This window comes from Rhinatrema bivittatum, chromosome 2 (genome assembly GCF_901001135.1).
Source record: "Rhinatrema bivittatum chromosome 2, aRhiBiv1.1, whole genome shotgun sequence".
Classification (NCBI taxonomy): domain Eukaryota; kingdom Metazoa; phylum Chordata; class Amphibia; order Gymnophiona; family Rhinatrematidae; genus Rhinatrema; species Rhinatrema bivittatum.
The window spans coordinates 326,177,328-326,195,473 of record NC_042616.1 but is presented as its reverse complement, the minus strand read 5'-3'; the positions used below and the strand labels follow the sequence as shown (position 1 = coordinate 326,195,473).

Genomic DNA, 18,146 nt, shown 5'->3' with positions numbered 1-18,146 from the left:
TATATTATGTAGATGCAAACATAATATACCTTAATTAATCAACCCTAGCATCAGATATAAATAACTATTCTGAAAATGCCAGCCATGATTTCAGAATAAAAATTCTCTTTTGAATGCAGCTTACCTCAGGATAAAGATTGAACCTCTTCAGCGTATTGATTACTAGAGGATATTCAGTTAGTCTGTCATTCATAATCATCCACAATCCATTAGAAAATGAAGGTGCTTCAACCATTGTCTTGAAGTATGAATAATAAAGCCCCTATGAGTAAACGGAAGATTTCAGCTTCATTACTATCTCAGTTTAACATTCCTGGAATAAAATCAGATTTTCAAAACCAAATTTTTGGAGGAGGACTAAGAAAGAAATAAAAGGTAAAATTTTTGCCTGCAATAATTATTCAGTGAGCAGTATTGCTAGCCACATGGTCTAAATTATTAACAAAGTCCGAGGACTCTTCCAAAATTTTCTTAAAAAGCTTTTAGGCATGCGCAGGGATTTCTCATGTACTACCAGAGCTGCTACTCTCTAGTTGCTTGTATAAAATTAGGATTTAAATTAACTTAAATAAGTGGAGCAAGAACTTTCCCCAAACAGGAAGGCATGGCATAATGTGTTGTTGTCATTGGAGAATGTAATACAAACAAGCAATTACCTTTTTAGCATTTTCTCTTAAAAAACAAAAAAATCACTCATCTATTTACTTTGTTTATCTACAGATCATCTCCCACAGCATTCAACTACAAATTACAACAAACACATTTTCAGGATATAAAAGCCAAAAACAAAAATAATATTTTCCCATTAAACTTATAGATCTAGCCCAAAACTGCAAAGAATGGAAATAAAAATAAAACAAAATAAGAAAATAATCAATTATTGCATCCAGAGTTTGAATTCTCATCAGTGGACTTCCTCCTCAAATTATCATTTTTTCCATTGTATAAGTTGCACCCTTCTATAAACAGCCATTTTCACAAAAATGTCGGTAAATAAGTCGAACCTTTGTATAAGACACACCTATCTGCACAATCTTACAGTTTAAGGTGCTTTAATAGCTAGTTGTCTAACCACTTTTTGCCACGTGAGAGAATGACAGTATATAAGTCGCACTAGTGTATAAGTCGCAGTCACTGAAATTGCTGGAAAAAAATGTGTTAACACCAGAAAATACAGTAGTTTGTAAAATTGAAAAGTCCTGTATAAAGAGTGTCTTATTCAGGAACACTCTTAAAAGCAAAATTGCTTACCTTGTAATAGGTGTTATCCCAGGACAGCAGGATGTAGTCCTCACATATGGGTGACGTCATCAACGGAGCCCTAGTGCGGGAAAACTTCTGTCAAAGTTTCTAGAAACTTTTGACTGGCAGCCTGAGGCTACTGAGCATGCCCAGCATGACATGATACTCTGTGCCACAGGGGTCTCACTTCAGTCTCATATGTAGCAACAAGCGTTAGCAAATAAATTTAGAAAATAAGAAGGCCCAATTTCGCGGGGTGGCAGGTGGGTTTCGTGAGGACTACATCCTGCTGTCCTGGGATAACACCTATTACAAGGTAAGCAATTTTGCTTTATCCCAGGACAAGCAGGATGCTAGTCCTCACATATGGGTGATTAGCAAGCTAGAGGCTGAGTCATTTAATATGAAGGTAACAGTGATGTGTTGTTGTGGAAATGAGTCAGCCGAAGATCACAATAGATTGGTTGTAGAAGGAGTTGGGATTATACTGGAAACAAGTTATTTAAGACAGATTGTCCATAGGCAGAATCTTGTCTTCCTTGCTTGTCCAAGCAGTAATGAGCTGCAAAGGTGTGAAGAGAAGTCCATGTTGCTGCTTTACATATGTCAAGGATTGGCACTGAACGGAAGTGTGCTACTGAGGTTGACATTGCTCTTACGGAGTGTGCCTTTGCTCTTCCTTGGAGAGGAAGGCCTGCTTTTTCATAGCAAAACTGTATGCAATCTGCTAGCCAATTGGATAGAGTATGTTTACCTACTGCTTTACCCGGTTTGTTTGGATCATAAGAAACAAAAAGCTGATTTGATTTTCTGTGTGTTTCAGTGTGGTTTAAGTAAAATGATAGCGCACGTTTACAGTCCAAGGTATGTAAGGCTGATTCTCCTTGATGAGAGTGAGGCCTTGAAAAGAATGTGGGTAAAACTATGGATTGGTTCAAGTGGAATTCCGTAACTACTCTGGGAAGGAATTTTGGATGCGTACGGAGGACCACTCTGTAATGTAGGAACTTTGTGTAGGGTGCGTACGTGACCAGTGCTTGTAGTTCACTAACTCTTCTAGCCGATGTAATGGCTATGAGGAAGATAGTCTTCCATGTGAGAAATTTAAGATCACAGGAGTCTATGGGTTCGAAAGGAGAACGCATAAGTCTTGTTAATACCAGATTCAAGTCCCATTCTGCGACTGGAGGTCGAATTGGTGGTTTGAGTTGAGTTAAGCCTCTCAAACCTGCTGACAAGAGGTTGAATGGATATTGGTGCATCTCCCACCTTGTTATGGTAAGCTGAGATTGCACTTAAATGGACTCTTACAGATGAAGTCTGAAGACCAGAGTCTGAAAGATGGTATAAGTAGTCCAGTAGCGAGGTAATGGTGCAAGTGAAGGGATCAATGTTGTTTTGCTTGTACCAGAAGGTGAATCTTTTCCATTTGGAAGCGTAATTCTTTCGAGTGGAAGGTTTACATGAAGCTATAAGCACTTGGGAGATATGAGTTGAAAGATTGAGTGGTTGTAAGATTAAGCTTTCAACATCCATGCTGTCAGAGATAGGGATTGGAGGTTGGGATGGCGCAACCGACCCTGATCCTGAGTTATAAGAGTGGGAGCTATTCCCAGGCGAATGGGATCCCTGACTGAGAGATCTAGAAGTGTGGGAAATCATACTTGACGAGGCCAGTATGGGGCTATGAGTATTATGGACCCCTTGTCCTGTTGTAGCTTCACTAGAGTTTTGGTTATGAGCGGTATTGGAGGATACGCGTATAGTAGGCCTGAGTTCCAAGGGTGAGCAAAGGCATCCTTGGTTGGCTGATTCTTCTGTCTGTGTAGAGAACAGAACTTGTCCACTTTGTGATTCAGATGTGACGCAAAAAGGTCTATTGTTGGATGTCCCCAACGTTGGAATATTTTGGTCGCTACTGAAGGATCCAGGGACCACTCGTGTGGTTGGAACTGACGACTGAGTCGAACTGCTACCACATTGTGTATGCCTGCCAGATAAGTGGCCCGGAGGAACATTGAGTGGTTAAGGGCCCATCCCCAAATCTGTGCAGCTTCTTGACAAAGGAGATACGAGCCCGTACCTCCCTGTTTGTTGATGTACCACATGGCTACTGTGTTGTCTGTTTGGATCAGAACAGTCTTGTGTGAAAGGCAGTCCTTGAACGCATGCAGCACATAACGTATAGCTCGAAGTTCCAGGAAATTGATTTGAAATGTTGCTTCGAGCTTTGTCCAAGTTCCTTGAGTTTGGAGATTGTCTATGTGAGCTCCCCAACCCAAGGTGGATGCATCTGTAGTTAAAGTAATTTGTGGAACTGGTTGTTGGAAGGGTAAGCCCTTGCGCAAGTTGTCTGTGTTGATCCACCAAAGGAGAGAAGAGCCTAGTTGGTGGGTTACTTGAATTGGAGAATGCAGCGGTTGAATGGCTTGGATCCATTGTGATCTTAAAGTCCACTGGGTTACTCTCATGGCTAGCCTCGCCATAGGAGTGACGAACTGTGGAGGCCATGTGGCCTAGTAAAGTTAGAAACTGATGAGCTGTTGTCTGCGTGCTTGAAAGAATCAAATTTGCTAGGAAGGCTAATGTTTCTGCTCGATCCTCGGGTAGAAAAGCCTTTGCAAGGACAGTGTTCACCTCTGCTCCTATGAACTGGAGCGTGTGAGATGGGACTTTTGATAATTGATGAGAAATTCCATGGAGTGAAGTAGAGCAATTGTTTGGTTGAGAGAAGTTATTTCTCCTTGTTGAGATTGACTCCTGATGAGCCAGTCGTCTAGGTATGGGAAGACATGAACACCTTGCTTGTGTAAGTGTGCTGCTATTACTGCCAGACATTTTGTGAATACTCTGGGAGCAGAGGAGAGTCTGAAGGGCAGTACTCTGTATTGGAAATGTTGATGACCCACCATGAAATGCAGATACTTGCGGTGAGGAGGAAATATTGGGATGTGAGCTTATGCATCTTGAAGGTCCAGAGAACAAAGCCAATCTTCTTTTTGGAGGAGTGGAAGCATGGTATCTAGAGATACCATTCTGAACTTTTCCTTTTTTAGAAATTTGTTTAGATTTCTGAGGTCTAGGATGGGCCGTAGGCCTCCTGTTTTCTTTGGAATGAGGAAATATCGAGAGTAGAATCCTCTGCCCTGCTGAGACTGGGGCACTGGTTCTATGGCCCTGGATTTCAGAAGGGTGGATAATTCTATTTGTAGTTGAATAATGTGATTTCTGTTGGGAGGAATTAGAGGTGCTTGAAGTTCTGTAGGTACTGCTAGGAAATTGAGCTTGTACTCGTGAGATATGATGGAAAGAACCCATTGATCCATTGTTATGGTTTTCCATGTGTTGTAAAAGTTGGATAATCTTCCCCCCCACAGGTAGCTCTGGCTGAGGATTCAGAGATTGGCTGAGTTCTCTGGAGATGTTTTCAAAAACCAGCTGTGGGACCTGTTTGAGTTGCAGGTGCAGGTCTGGTTGTTCTTTGTTGGCGAGGTTGTGTCCTGTGCTGGGATCTTGCTTGGCGAGGCCTAGTTGCAGGAGGATAGTATCTTTTAGGACGGTAATAGGGCCTGCGAATATCCCTCCGCTGGGTCAGACGTACAGCGTGGGTAGTGGTATAATGAGACATGGAAGACAACTGTCTTAAGGTCTCAGTATGTTCTTTTAGCTGAGAGACCGCTTCTTGAACTTTTGTTCCAAATAAGTTATCTCCTGCGCAGGGTAGGTCTACTAATTTTTCTTGGACTTCTGTCCTTAGGTCTGATGCTTTTAGCCAGGCCCACCTCCTAGAGCTTATACCAGAAGCTGCCACCCTTGAGGCTGTCTCAAATGAGTCATAGGCAGCTCTCACTTCATGTTTCCCCGCCTCAAAAGCTTTCTGAATTAGATTTTGTGCTGGCTCTCTGAATTCCTGGGGTAAAGATGGTATAAACTCCTCCATCTGCTTCCATAGGTTCCTTTGGTACTGTGTGATGTACAATTGGTAGGCTGCAATCCTAGAGTTGAGGATTGCACCTTGAAATACCTTACGTCCAAATGTGTCCAAGAACCTATTATCTTTCCCTGGAGGATTAGAGGAGTGCACTCTTGATCTTTTCGCTTTCTTCTGTGCTGATTCTACAACCACAGAAGAATGTGGGAGATGGGATTTTTGGAAACCCAGTGCAGGTTGGACTAAATAGGTGGAGTCCATTCTTTTATTGATGGGAAGAACAGAGCAAGGATGTTCCCACATTCTTTGCTGAAGTTGGAGAAGAATATCATGGATAGGTATTGCCATGACTTGCTTGGGGGGGGGGGGGGGATCTACAAATTGTAGCACCTCAAGAGTTTGGTGACGTAGATCCTGCTCAGACTCTAACTTAAATGGAATAGAGTCGGCCATCTCTTGGATAAAAGAGGAAAAAGTAAGGTCTTCTGGTGGAGACTGCTTTCTTGGATGTGGAGGAGACGGGTCAGACATAAAAGTTTCTGAGGTGTCAGACTGTGTGTCACTCCATGAGTCATATTCTGGAGTATGGGGACCTGGTTTTCCAGTTGGATGTGGAGGAGGTACACCAGAGGGCCCTGGGATGGGTTCTTGGGAAGAAGCCTCCTCTTCCACCGGGTTTGAAGGTAAGGAATCCAGCAGATCTTGATATTTTTTCTGAAGCATTGAGTATAACCTTGCTTCAGATGATATATCCACTGCAGCAGAAGTGGCATCGTAGATTTTGTTTTTATCATCGATGACATCGGAGTCTTTCCCCTCGAAGACTGTTCCGTACCAATAGTAGGTATGTACGTCGATGCCGGATGAAAAGGCGCAGGAAACATAGATGGTGTACCCGATGAAAATGTAGGCATCGATGAGTGCATCGTGGTTAATGTTGTCGTCCGTTCTGGAGCTATGAATGAATCCGGAAGCTGGACGGGGCTTTGCACTGCTATGGTGGCTGTAGACATGGCAGTGAGTGGCATCGACCCAGTGGCCGGTATCAAGTGAGTACCTGGTCTCGGGACGGCGCCCGGCATCGGGTCAGTACCCGGCATCGGGAGATGTCCCGGAATCGATGTCATCGTCGATGGAACAGACATCAGTACTGATTGTACTGGCATCGGTGACGTCGATGTTAAGGTGGATGTCACCGGCATCAGCGATGTCGCTGGCATCGGTGGAGGCACCGGCAAGTGTTCCTTGATCGCCTGTAAGACTGCCTCTTTTATATAGGCTGTGAAGTCTTGCGGTATCGACGAAGATGGTGTCACCGGTGGAAGTATCGATGACTCCTTCTGTTGCGGAAGAGTCGCCGGAGTAGGCCCTTCAGGCACCGAGGCTATGGTAACTTTAGGCCGTTTCTCTAACGGTTCTCCTCGGCCAGATCCCGACGGTGAAGCCGAGGCGGGCCTGTGGCGATGTTTATGCCTAGGCCTTATGTCTGCCGCCGAGTGTATCGATGATGTCGATGGGGTAGGAGAGGATTTATCTCCGGAACCGTCGGTTCGGCGCTTTTTTAACAATACCTTTTTCGATACTCCTGATGGTGAAGACTTCGAAGAAGTGGCAGGAGAAGGAGTTAGTTGTAAACTGAATAGCTGTTGGATCTTCTCCTGGCAGAGCTTACGGCCTTTTGGCGTCATTTCTTGACATTTCTCGCACGATGAAATGTCATGTTTTTTGCTGAGACATCTAACGCACTCTTCGTGCGGATCGGTAACAGACATTGTGCGGTTGCAAGTCGGGCATTTTTTGAATCATGATGACATTTTGACATCGACGGCCGTCGATGACAGGAAACAATTTCATTTTTTGACGCGAAATTAATTCACCAGCCGGTGATATGAGAAAATTGAGAAAATTTTGAAACCCCTTATTGGAGAATGAGAAAGTGTAACTAGTAAATATCGCTGAGGTAAACTCAGAGGGCTCCGGTATCCGTGCTGCTGTCCAGCTGCGTGGAAAAACGAAGATTGAAGTGAGACCCCTGTGTCACAGAGTATCATGTCATGCTGGGCATGCTCAGTAGCCTCAGGCTGCCAGTCAAAAGTTTCTAGAAACTTTGACAGACGTTTTCCCGCACTAGGGCTCCGTTGATGACGTCACCCATATGTGAGGACTAGCATCCTGCTTATCCTGGGATAATAAGTCTTACTACAGTATCACAGGGAAAATGCTGACCCTGTGGAGGGTACAGGGTCTGTGACAATTCAGCCCACCTCCCACTTCTCATACACAAGTTCTTAAGAGTGTGTGTGAGTGGGGTGGGAGTGGGGGAGGGGAGGGGCAGGAAGAAGGACCCAGAGATTGAGGAGCAAGGGGAGGATGGATACTAGACCTTCAAGCCCAGTACCGATGTCTCAGTGCATGGGCTGCTGGCACACTTACCCCACTGGCCTTCATAAGTAAAAAGAAATTATGTTAAGACATGAGGGAAGGCTACCACGGCAGTATGGGAGCCCCTAAATCTGCCTGCTTCCCACCCCAACCTCAAAGGATGGTCTTGCACAGAGTACCTGACTTAAACCAAACAAAATTATAAACATATTATACAGTTATAGGATTATTTTTAATGAAGAAAAAAATGCACTGATAATTATGCTGCAATTCCTTCTTGTTTTCTTATGACAAGATGTTACTGTGAGCCAAAACAATAGGATTACCTAGCTAAGCGTTGCTTTCAAACAAAAGAGAGCAAGACAGGACATGAACAGCAAGAAAATAGAAAAAAAATAGATTTCATTTGCAGAAAAATATGTCTTGTGTCCTTTTTTAAAAATTATTATTACACAATCATTGACTATGGAAGACAATCCTGGAAAACAAAAATGAGCCTTAGGAGGTTAGGAGTTGAGCTATACTCTACAACCTAACCTTGTAAAAAGGCCAATATTTTATTTGAAGCATTTAAAAACATAAGAGGCAGTAGAGATTCACAAAAGTAACACTTAAAAACACAAACATCTTTAAAAACCAAGGAAAATAATTAACCCTGGGAACTATCTCCCCAAACCAAACCTCTAAAGCAAGGGTTACCAACTCTAGTCCTTGAGAGCCTCAACCAGCCCTGGTTTTCAGGACATCTACAATGAATATGATTGAGATAGATTTACATACAATGGAGGGAGTGCATACAAATCCCTCTCATGCATATTATGGATATCCTGAAAACCAGGACTGCTTGTGGCTCTCAAGGACTGGAAATGGCCAACCCTGTTCTAAAGGGAATAACTATAATAAAAAGAATTGAGAATTTTTAGCCACAGCTGATAGCTTAAAGCCTTCCAGATATTCTGGACCGACAGGGCTGCATGCAGGGTTTGTTTTTTTTTTTGGTCTGTTTTGTTTTGTTTTTTTAAAGGAAACTCCCAGTGGAGCTTCTCTTAAAAAATTCTACAGCCGAATAGTGCTGCCTGGAAACTTTTCCCTGTATCCTCTGCAACTGCAAAGTATTCATGGAAAAGCTGGAACAAACAGACGCATCCCTACATGTACTTCTGATATCTATCCTGACCCCCACCCCCAGCTCTGCCTTTTTCCCCCACTGAAGACCCAGGGCAATTTTCAAAATGAGGGCTTTCCACAGGTAAACATGTGCTCACCTTTTAAGCAATAAGCAAAACCATACAAAAGAAAAAAAAAATGTAGGAATATTTAAAAAATCTCTAGAAAAAAACAAAAGTAAACAAGCCCAAATCAACCCATACTGTACTACAGAGTATGGAAACCAAAGAATAAAAAGAATACAAATCAGTCAAATGCAAAAATTCCTGGTTTTACAAAATGCCTAAAAAATGAAGATATTTCTCTGCCAATTGCATTTCCTTTACCAGATGGTTCTACAGCCCAGGAAGCATCCCAATAAATGTACATTTACAGATTTATAGTAAACTTATTTTCGTAAGAGAAGGTGCTTTAACAGAACCTCATTAGCAGATCTGAGAGCTCTCCATTACAAAGCTACAATCCTCACAAGAGGATATATCATGGAGAGGACATGTAGGGCCTGGTGAATATGCAGACAAAACCACACATTACAGCCTTCCAAATCTCTTCTAAGGAGAAGCTCTTACATTAGTTCCCAATGTTGCCATAGCACTGACAGCATGGGCTTTGACATGCTTCTAAGATCAAACTTGCTAGGAAAAAACAATCGGGCCAATACAGTAAAATTTGCGGGAGAGTCGGCGCTCTGAGGCAAGCGCCCACTCTCCCATCGCGTGCCCAGGCCACTCTCCTGGGCGTGCAATCAAGTATGCAAATGAGGACCCATGGTAAAAGGAGGCGCTAGGGACGCTAGCACATCCCTAGCGCCTCCTTTTTGACAGAAGCGGCGGCTGTCAGCGGGTTTGACAGCCGACGCTCAATTTTACCGGCATCGGTTCTCAAACCCGTTGACAGCCACGGGTTGGGAAAAAGGACGCCGGCATAATTGAGCGTCCGTCTTGCGACCCGCGGGCCGCCAGCCGATTAATTTTTAATTTTTTTTACATTTTGGGCCTCCGACTTAATATCGCTATGATATTAAGTCAGAGGGTATACAGAAAAGCATTTTTTTCTGCTTTTTTGTACACTTTCCCGGTGCCGGCAGGTGCTAATTTCTGAAAATAAAATGTGCGGCTTGGCTGCACATTTTACTTTCTGTATTGCGCGGGAATAACTAATAGGGCCATCAACATGCATTTGCATGGTGTGGGCGCTATTAGTTTCGGGGGGGGGGGGGTGGGGGGTAGCCACGCCAAGGGGTAAAAATAGCGCGTCGAAAACGCACGGCCAAATGTGGGCCAACAGTGCGCTCTGCTAACACTAAAAATAAAGAGGTCCATATTCAAAGCATTTATTTATTTTTATATTCTGCTTTTTGGCACTTCAAAGCAGATTATATTCTGGTACTGTAATTATTTCCCTTACAAACTAAAATTTGTAACTGAGGCAACAGAGGGAAAAGAGACTTGAAGATTTAGCACTTATCTGGCTAGAAATCAGCCAGACAAGTTAGGGGCATTCTGGGGGCATAACTGGGAGGAGTTGAGTAAGCCAGATAAGTTAGCCGGCTAACTCCAATATTCAAAATTAATCGGATAACTTATCCGGCTAATTCTGGTTAGCCCATTGATAAACTTATCCGGCTAACTTTACGCTAGCCAGATATATTCACCGGCACGACTACATCACTGAATATTGGGGCCAAGTTAGTCGGTTATGTTTTTTGGCTAACTAGCCAAGGCTGAATATGGACCTCAATATTCTTTGTCACAAGGGGCACATCTGGTTGGTTTATAAAATAAAAAGTCAAGTGGTCCTCTATGGGTTTTATTTTGGTCCAGATAAAAGGGCAACAGCTCTCTTGAAATCCAGCATATAAAGTATACTCTTTCCACATACAATTGGGCAGAAGATGAATATTGGAAAGACAACCAAGCAATAGACACAGCCTCTGGCACTAAACTAAGATGGACGCAGATGGAATAAAGAGTAAAGGGGCAGATTTTAAAAGTTACGCGTGCGGCCTACATTTGTGCGCACTACCCGGCACGCACAAATGTAAGCCCAATTTTATAGCATACACACGCAGCAGCGCGCATGTTATAAAATCAGGGGTCGGCGCTCGCAAGGGGGTGCACACCCCAGAGGTAGGCGTAACTTGTGCGCGCTGGCCGAGCGCTGTGCCGGCGCACTATCCCCCGATCGCTGTGCCGGAGTCCTCGGCCACGCCCCCGGACCACCCATTCAGAAAAGCCTCATGACATCCACACGTCCCGGGGTTTTACGCGCGCCGCCAGGCCTTTTGAAAATAGGCTCCACACGTGCGTAGGGCTTTGAAAATCTGCCCCAAATTGCATAAAAGTCACAACGATGTGGGCTGCATTGATGACCCAAGAAGCTGATGTGCCACTTTTATCTTGATGTGAATAAGAATCTTTGAAATGTAACTCCTCTAATTCTTCTCCCCAGCTCAAATTTGATGCATCTCTGGTCAAAATAAACTGATATTATGCAATTTGTAAAAGTGATTCTTTTATCAAATAGCAATGTAATAGCTATCACATCAAACAGACTTATGCTCTGTTGTGACACCAGTGCAGTCCAGCAGTCTGAGAGGTCTTACACTACAGGGTCCATTGAGTTTGCTCCCTATAGAGATATATCATCAGTCCGACAGCATCTGAATGATTCCCCTGACACAAGAGGACAGAGTATCTTTGAAAAACAGACCTATCATCAGATAGACATAAGCTGTTGCAACATGAGGTCTGCCATTCTCAATATAGACTACACTACTATCAACTGACTGTATTGTCTCCTCTGCTGAAGTCATGATATCCTAAGGTCTCTCTCTGATCACAGAGCTAGGCTTTGGCCTGAGAGGTGTTCAATTGGGATAATGGGCAAAGATGTAATCTGAGGAAAAGATTCAATTTAATTCATTTTGATTTGAAATTTTTGTATTGTATTTTATGAGTGTTGTACTGTAACCTGCCCTGAAAAATTGGTTGGAGGGCAGGATATTAATTTTATAAATAAATAAAATTAAAAAAAACAGTGAGTGCAAAACCCAAATACTACTCTGCAGAAAATCATCTGTCCCTATCAGAGTGTAAAAGGAGCACCTAACCTTGAGCAACTAACATCCTATTTGTAAGCAGAAGTGCAGAACACAAAAGCAGACTCATCCTGCAGGATAGAGAGTTGGAGTGGTAGACTACATTTTCCATCAGCCATGGCAAAGACCAAAACCACTGGGAGCCTGAGGTAAGTGCCCACACCTCCCTCTAGATCAGTGGTTCTCAACCTTTTTTTGTCCGGGACACACCTGACGGTTGGTTCTCACATGCGTGACACACTGAACATTTGACTGTCATGGGGCTAAATGTAAACATGCACTCTGCATCCACAGGAATCCCCTCAACCCCCAGCAATGAGTTCAGAGCAGATCTCGGGCATTACCCTGTACAACTCACCATACAAAAAGATATTCTGGTTCTGATCACATTTCAGTAAAAGCAAAACAAACTCCTTTTACTACCAGGCACAATAGCCTTCCTTATGAAAAGACAGTACCGTATTTTTTGGACTATAAGGCACACATAAAAACCTACGATTTTCTCAGAAATCGGAAGTGCGCCTTATAATTCGGTGCAGCTTATATATGAATTTTTCTGCTGCCACTCTGTTTCTTTTCTCTCCATCTTCTTCCCTCAAACACACAGGTTCTCATTCTCACATGCATTTCTCTCTCTCACACACACACACACACTGACTCTCACTGTCACATGCTGTGTCTCATACAATCATACACTCAGTCTCTCACTCCCACATGCTGTCTTGCTCAAGCACAGGCTCTCACTCACCTCTAGGCCTCCTCTTCGCGGGTCGCCGCAGGATGGGCTCTGCAGTGGCCCTGCTACCAAGCCTCTTCTTCTTCTCGGGCCGCTGCGACTTGAGATTCGCAGCGGTCCGTAAACACAAGTGCTGCTCCACGTCTGCACGCGCTGATGCTTCCCCTCCTTCCTGCCCACGCGGCTCCGGCAACGTTTACTTCCGAGGACGCACAGACAGGAAGGAGGAGGAGCATCAGCGCGTTTAAACGCAATTTTTTTCTTGGCAGCCGCCCACCCCTCGCTACGCCACTGCTGCGCCTTATAATCCGGTGCGGCTTATATATGAATCTGGACGCCTTAGCAGGCGCTCATTGATAATGCGCCTTATAATCCGGTGCGCCTTATAGTCTGAAAAATACGGTAATTTACCACTAATGCATATCCTATTGAGAAAACACAACAAATAAGATTGATACAAATGCCTACATGCTAGTAAAATACCTCACCTCGGTCACACACCCAGAACTTGGGTACTTGCCAGGTTCTTATGGCCTGGATTGGCCACTGTTGGAAACAGGATGCTGGGCTTGATGGACCCTTGGTCTGACCCAGTATGGCATTTTCTTATGTTCTTATGTTCTTAACTGAACTTCACCAAGTACAGAAAACCCACAAATTATAAATATGGAGACAGAAACTGGAATGGAAAACCAAAAAAGCCACTCTGCATGCAATACGAACCTGGAGAAATGGAAAGAGAAATATAGCACCTAACAGACTCTCAGAATTTGCAATAATGCACACAAACTAACCTGAACAAAGATGCACCTGTATTATGGAACACACTCAAACAGTAACAATCCTATCTAAGAAATACAACTATTAAACCAGGCCCTAAACACTAATACATTTCCTATTGGGAAAACAGAATAAGCCAAGCTGCTATAGAGCCCCACACAGAAATAATTGTAAAGCTATACTAAAAATGTTACAAAACAGCTGCTGAACAGAATAATATCCAACAATAAAAAACTCATAAAAATTATTAAAACATGTCCAAATATCAAGAAAATATTTCAAAACAGCAGACATCGCATAATACCCAATAATTAAAATGGCAGTCAATCAAGAAAAATAAATTTGAAAAGCCATCTTTACTTATCCTTTCCAGCAACTCTCCTACTCCTTTCCCTTCCAGGACACCAGAAGCAGCAGTGACTGCTGAAGCTCTGTCCTCACAGTCCTCTTCCTTAGCGCCCACAACCAGTCACTCACACACACACCCCCAATTAGACCCCACGACCAGTCTCGGTCTCTCTCACACCAGTCATCTTCCTGATCAGTCTCTCTCTCAATCACACTCATAGTCTCTTATATACACGCTCTCAATCACACACAAATGTTCTCGCACCCATTCACACCAGCTCTCACCCAGGCTTCCATTCATGCCCACAGACACAAGCTCTCACCCAGGCTTCCATTCACACACAGACACACCCGCTCTCACCAAAAACATATTCTTTCTTCACTGCAGGGATGGGCTCCAGTTCCGCCGTGGCTTTATTCCGGCGGGCCTTCTTTTTGCGCCACCACGGGAATGGGCTCCCGTGGTGGCCTCGGTCGGGGTCGGGTTTCCTCTTCGCCGCCACGGGCTGTGGCAGCCTTGCTTCGTCGGAATTTAACATTTGTATTCCTCCCACCCCACCCCCAGGCATTCTGATGCCTGCCTCACCAGCCAATCAAAGGCTTCCTCCCTTCTTCCTACTCCCACTGGTAGGTAGAAGGGAGGAGGTTTCTAACTGGCCTGCGCAGGGGCAGGCAGAATGAAGGAGGCTTCCCATTGGGCAATGGGGATAGGAAGAAAGGAGGCTTCCAACTGGCCCGCGGGGGCTGGAAAAAGGGAGAAGGGAAGTGCAACGGGCAGTGGGACACCAGGAGACGCGACATACCTGCCAGTGTTTGGCGACACACCAGTTGAGCAGCACTACTCTAGATACAGGTGTCAGCATCAAGGAGAGGCTGATAGTGAGTATAAGCCCAGGTGGAAGATGCTCAGATCTACTCTTCCCTCTAAGGCAGTGGTTCTCAACCTTTTTTCTGTTGGGACACACCTGACAGATGGTTCTCACATGCGTGACACACTGAACACATGACCATCATAGGGCTAAATGTAAAAGTACAGTTTGCATCCACAGGAACCTCCCTGACCCACAATTATGGATGTAAAGCAGTAACAGCAACACAAACTCCAACTACCAGGCTCGATAGCCCTACTTATGAAAAGACAGCAGTTTATCACTAATGCATGTCCTCTTGAGAAAAGACAACAAATAAGACTGATACAGTAAAATACCTCACCTCTGTCACATACACAGAACCGACCTAACATACTCCCAGGATCTGCAGTAATGCACATAAACTAATCTGCACACAGTTACACTTGTATTATGGAATGCAATCAAACAGTAACAACCTTACCTATGAAAAGCCACATTACAAATATTAAATCAGGCCCTAAACACAAATACACCTATTAGGAAAACAGAACTAGCAAGCAGCTATAGATCCCAAGACAGAAATAATTGTATAACTATACTAATAAGCAGAATAAATGTTTCACAACAACCATGAACAGAATAATATCCAACAATTAAAAACTCATAAAAATTATTTAAAATTCTCCAAACAATAAAATATTTCAAAACAGCAGACACATCACATAATATTCAGTAATTAAAATGGCAGTCAATCAAGAAAAATAAACTTAAAAAGCCACCTTTACTAACCCCCTCCAGCAGCTCTCCTTCTCCTCTTCCATGCAGGCCAGTAGCACACACCAGAAGCATTAGTGGCTGAAGCTCTGTACTCATGGTCCTCTTCCTTAGGGCCCATGACCAGTCTCTCTGTCTCTCACACACACATACCAGTTACACCCCCATGACCAGTTTCTGTCTTTCACACACCAATCATCTCCCGACCAGTCTCTCTCTTACATACACACCAGTCACCTTCCCGATCAGTCTCTCTCTTTCATGCGCAAACACACACACACACACAGGCTTCCCACTCCCATATTCTATCTTACATATACAGGCTTCTCACTCCCATGCTGTGTCTCACACACACCCAGGTTTCTTATTCCTATGCTAGCTCTCGCCACATGCACAGGCTTCTCATTCCCATAATCACTTTCTCTCTCACACACACACACACTCCAGTCATCTCCCTGACCAGTCACTTCCATTGTCTCTCCTATATCCACATATCACCTCTCTGACCAGTTTCTCTCAATCACACACATGTTCTCTCTCACACACTTTACATAGGTGATCTCAATCAAATGCTCTCACACACAGTTACACATGCACACTCTCAATCACACATACAAGCTCTCACTTACAAACAGGCTGGCTGGCTCTCTCTCATTTCCTGCCCTCCCCCCCGAGCACAAATAGTAGCTGCAGCAGCCTCCTCCTGTAGCCCCCGCAGGCCAAGAAAGAAGAATCCCATCGGCCACAACAGGCTAATTCTGCTGTCTCCTGTGCCGATTTCTGGTTGCTTCTGATTTTATTTCAGGCTCACGCTACTGCTCGGGGCCGCCGCTGCTGACCATTTTTTCGTGCAGCATGGCTCTTTCTTCTTCCCGCGCACCCCACCGCACATCACTTCCTGTTCCGGGCCAGGGTGGGGGCAGGTGCGGGAAGAAGAAAAGGTCCAGCCACAGTTGCCAGCCTCCACTAACACTGCTGTCGTTCCCATCCAGGCTTGAATGTGCTGATAGCCCGGGCGGCAACGGCAGCACTGGAAGATAGCCTGCTTCTCGCTCGGTGAAGGAAGGGGGGGGGGGGGGAGTAGTGGGAGACCAGTAGCATGCGACACACTGGTTGAGAACCGCTGCTCTAAGCTATATGTGTACACACAGGTCATGAACTCTGCGCACAAGGAAGAGCATAGCGCATACATAAAATGAAACAGCATATATATATTTACTATACAATTATGCTTAATTATAAAAAAAACATGAAGTCAAATTTTATTTGATGTTTTCTATTGAAAACAAATGACATACTGAAATAATGTACAATTATTTCATTAAACCAATTTCTTAAATAAATACTCAAAATTATGTTATTATTTGCATATTTGCTTAGGAACACTTAGCTTGTAACACACTTAGCTCACAGCACACAAATTTGAACTCAGATAATAAAAAGTTGCACAAAAAATGTTTTGTACACATAGCCTGTAAAAAAAAAAAAAAAAAGAGGGAACACACTGCTCAGCACTTAGAGGAAGATCATCCCCAACATACCGTAGCTTATGAATAAGGCCCAAAATAAACCCACCTGAAGAAACCGCCCTAAGGAAGAAGCAAAGGAGGTGGTCATGGACTGCCCTTCTTAGAGGAAGCAGCTATAAAGTTTTATTTATTTATTTAAAGAAATTTATATTCTGCCCTCTTACCAGATTGTGTGTTCTGGGCAGATTACAGCAGGGTAAAATACAATAGCAGTACAATTAAAAGCAAGTTTGCTTACCGTATTACCATAGATAGCAGGATGACATGGGTGACATCATCAGGTGGCACTAGGCAGAGCGGTCTCTCAAAGCTTTAAGCTTTTGCCCTACTGGGTATGCTCAGTGGTTCCCGCGAGAACAAGTATTCTAGAAGTCTCCTCAGTTCATATCCAAGCAAGGAAGATATTCAGAATACATAGAAATGCTGTCCAGGGAAGAAGGGCTAATTCATCCTCCTACCTACAGAAAACACTGTTTACAGTAAGCAAACTTGCTTTTCTCAGTCTATAAAGCGGATGAATTAGCCATGCAGCATGGGGAGTCCCAAGCTGAGGGATGTGAAAACAATTTGGCCTCCAGCGGTTGGTAATCGACTTTAAAAAAAAAAAAAAAAAGTAAACAACCTGGACTCCTCTGTGGACAGTATTTGTTTGGATGACAGATGGTGAAACATTGCTTGTCCTACTGTACTATCCAATTGGAGAGATTACTTACCTGATAATCTCGTTTTCCTTAGTGTAGGCAGATGGACTCAAGACAAATGGGTATAGTGTGCTCGTGCTAGCAGTTGGAGACGGATCTGACGTCAGCACGTAGTACATATACCCCTGCAGGAAGTGCAGAAGCTCAGTAATCTTCCTTGCAAAAGCTTTATGGATATATGTGTGACTGACCGATCAATTAACTGAATATGATTAACCTGACCGATTGACAGTAGCTGGAGACCGCCAGTGTTCTCAACCGGAAGGCGTCGACACCCAGCAGGGTGGATGCCCTATGTAAGGAAACATGGCTTACCTAGCGTGTAGCAGATGGACTCAAGACAAATGGGGTGTACAAAAGCTACTCCCGGACTGGGTGGGAGGCTGCCCGAGGTCCGTTTAGGATTGCCCTTGCAAATGCTGTGTCCTCCCTGGCCTGGACGTCCAGGCGGTAGAATCTGGAGAAGGTATGGATGGAGGACTACGTTGCCGCTCCACATATCTCTGCAGGCGACAGCATCCTAGTTTCTGCCCAGGAGGCCGCTTGAGCTCTGGTAGAGTGAGCCTTGACCAGTAGATGTGGTGGTTTTCCCGCGTCTACGTAGG

At 44.1% G+C, this 18,146-nt stretch overlaps 1 protein-coding gene across 5 annotated transcripts in view; it reads right to left on the bottom strand.

The window, feature by feature from the left end:
• The window catches only part of DPY19L1 (dpy-19 like C-mannosyltransferase 1), a 414,496-nt gene that overhangs the window by 327,612 nt on the left and 68,738 nt on the right, over positions 1–18,146 (bottom strand). For all 5 annotated transcript variants that reach the window (XM_029589768.1, XM_029589772.1, XM_029589771.1 and 2 more), the window contains one exon: positions 125–262. In XM_029589768.1, coding sequence (XP_029445628.1) covers positions 125–262 — 138 coding nt within the window. The remainder of the gene's footprint in view (positions 1–124; positions 263–18,146) is intronic.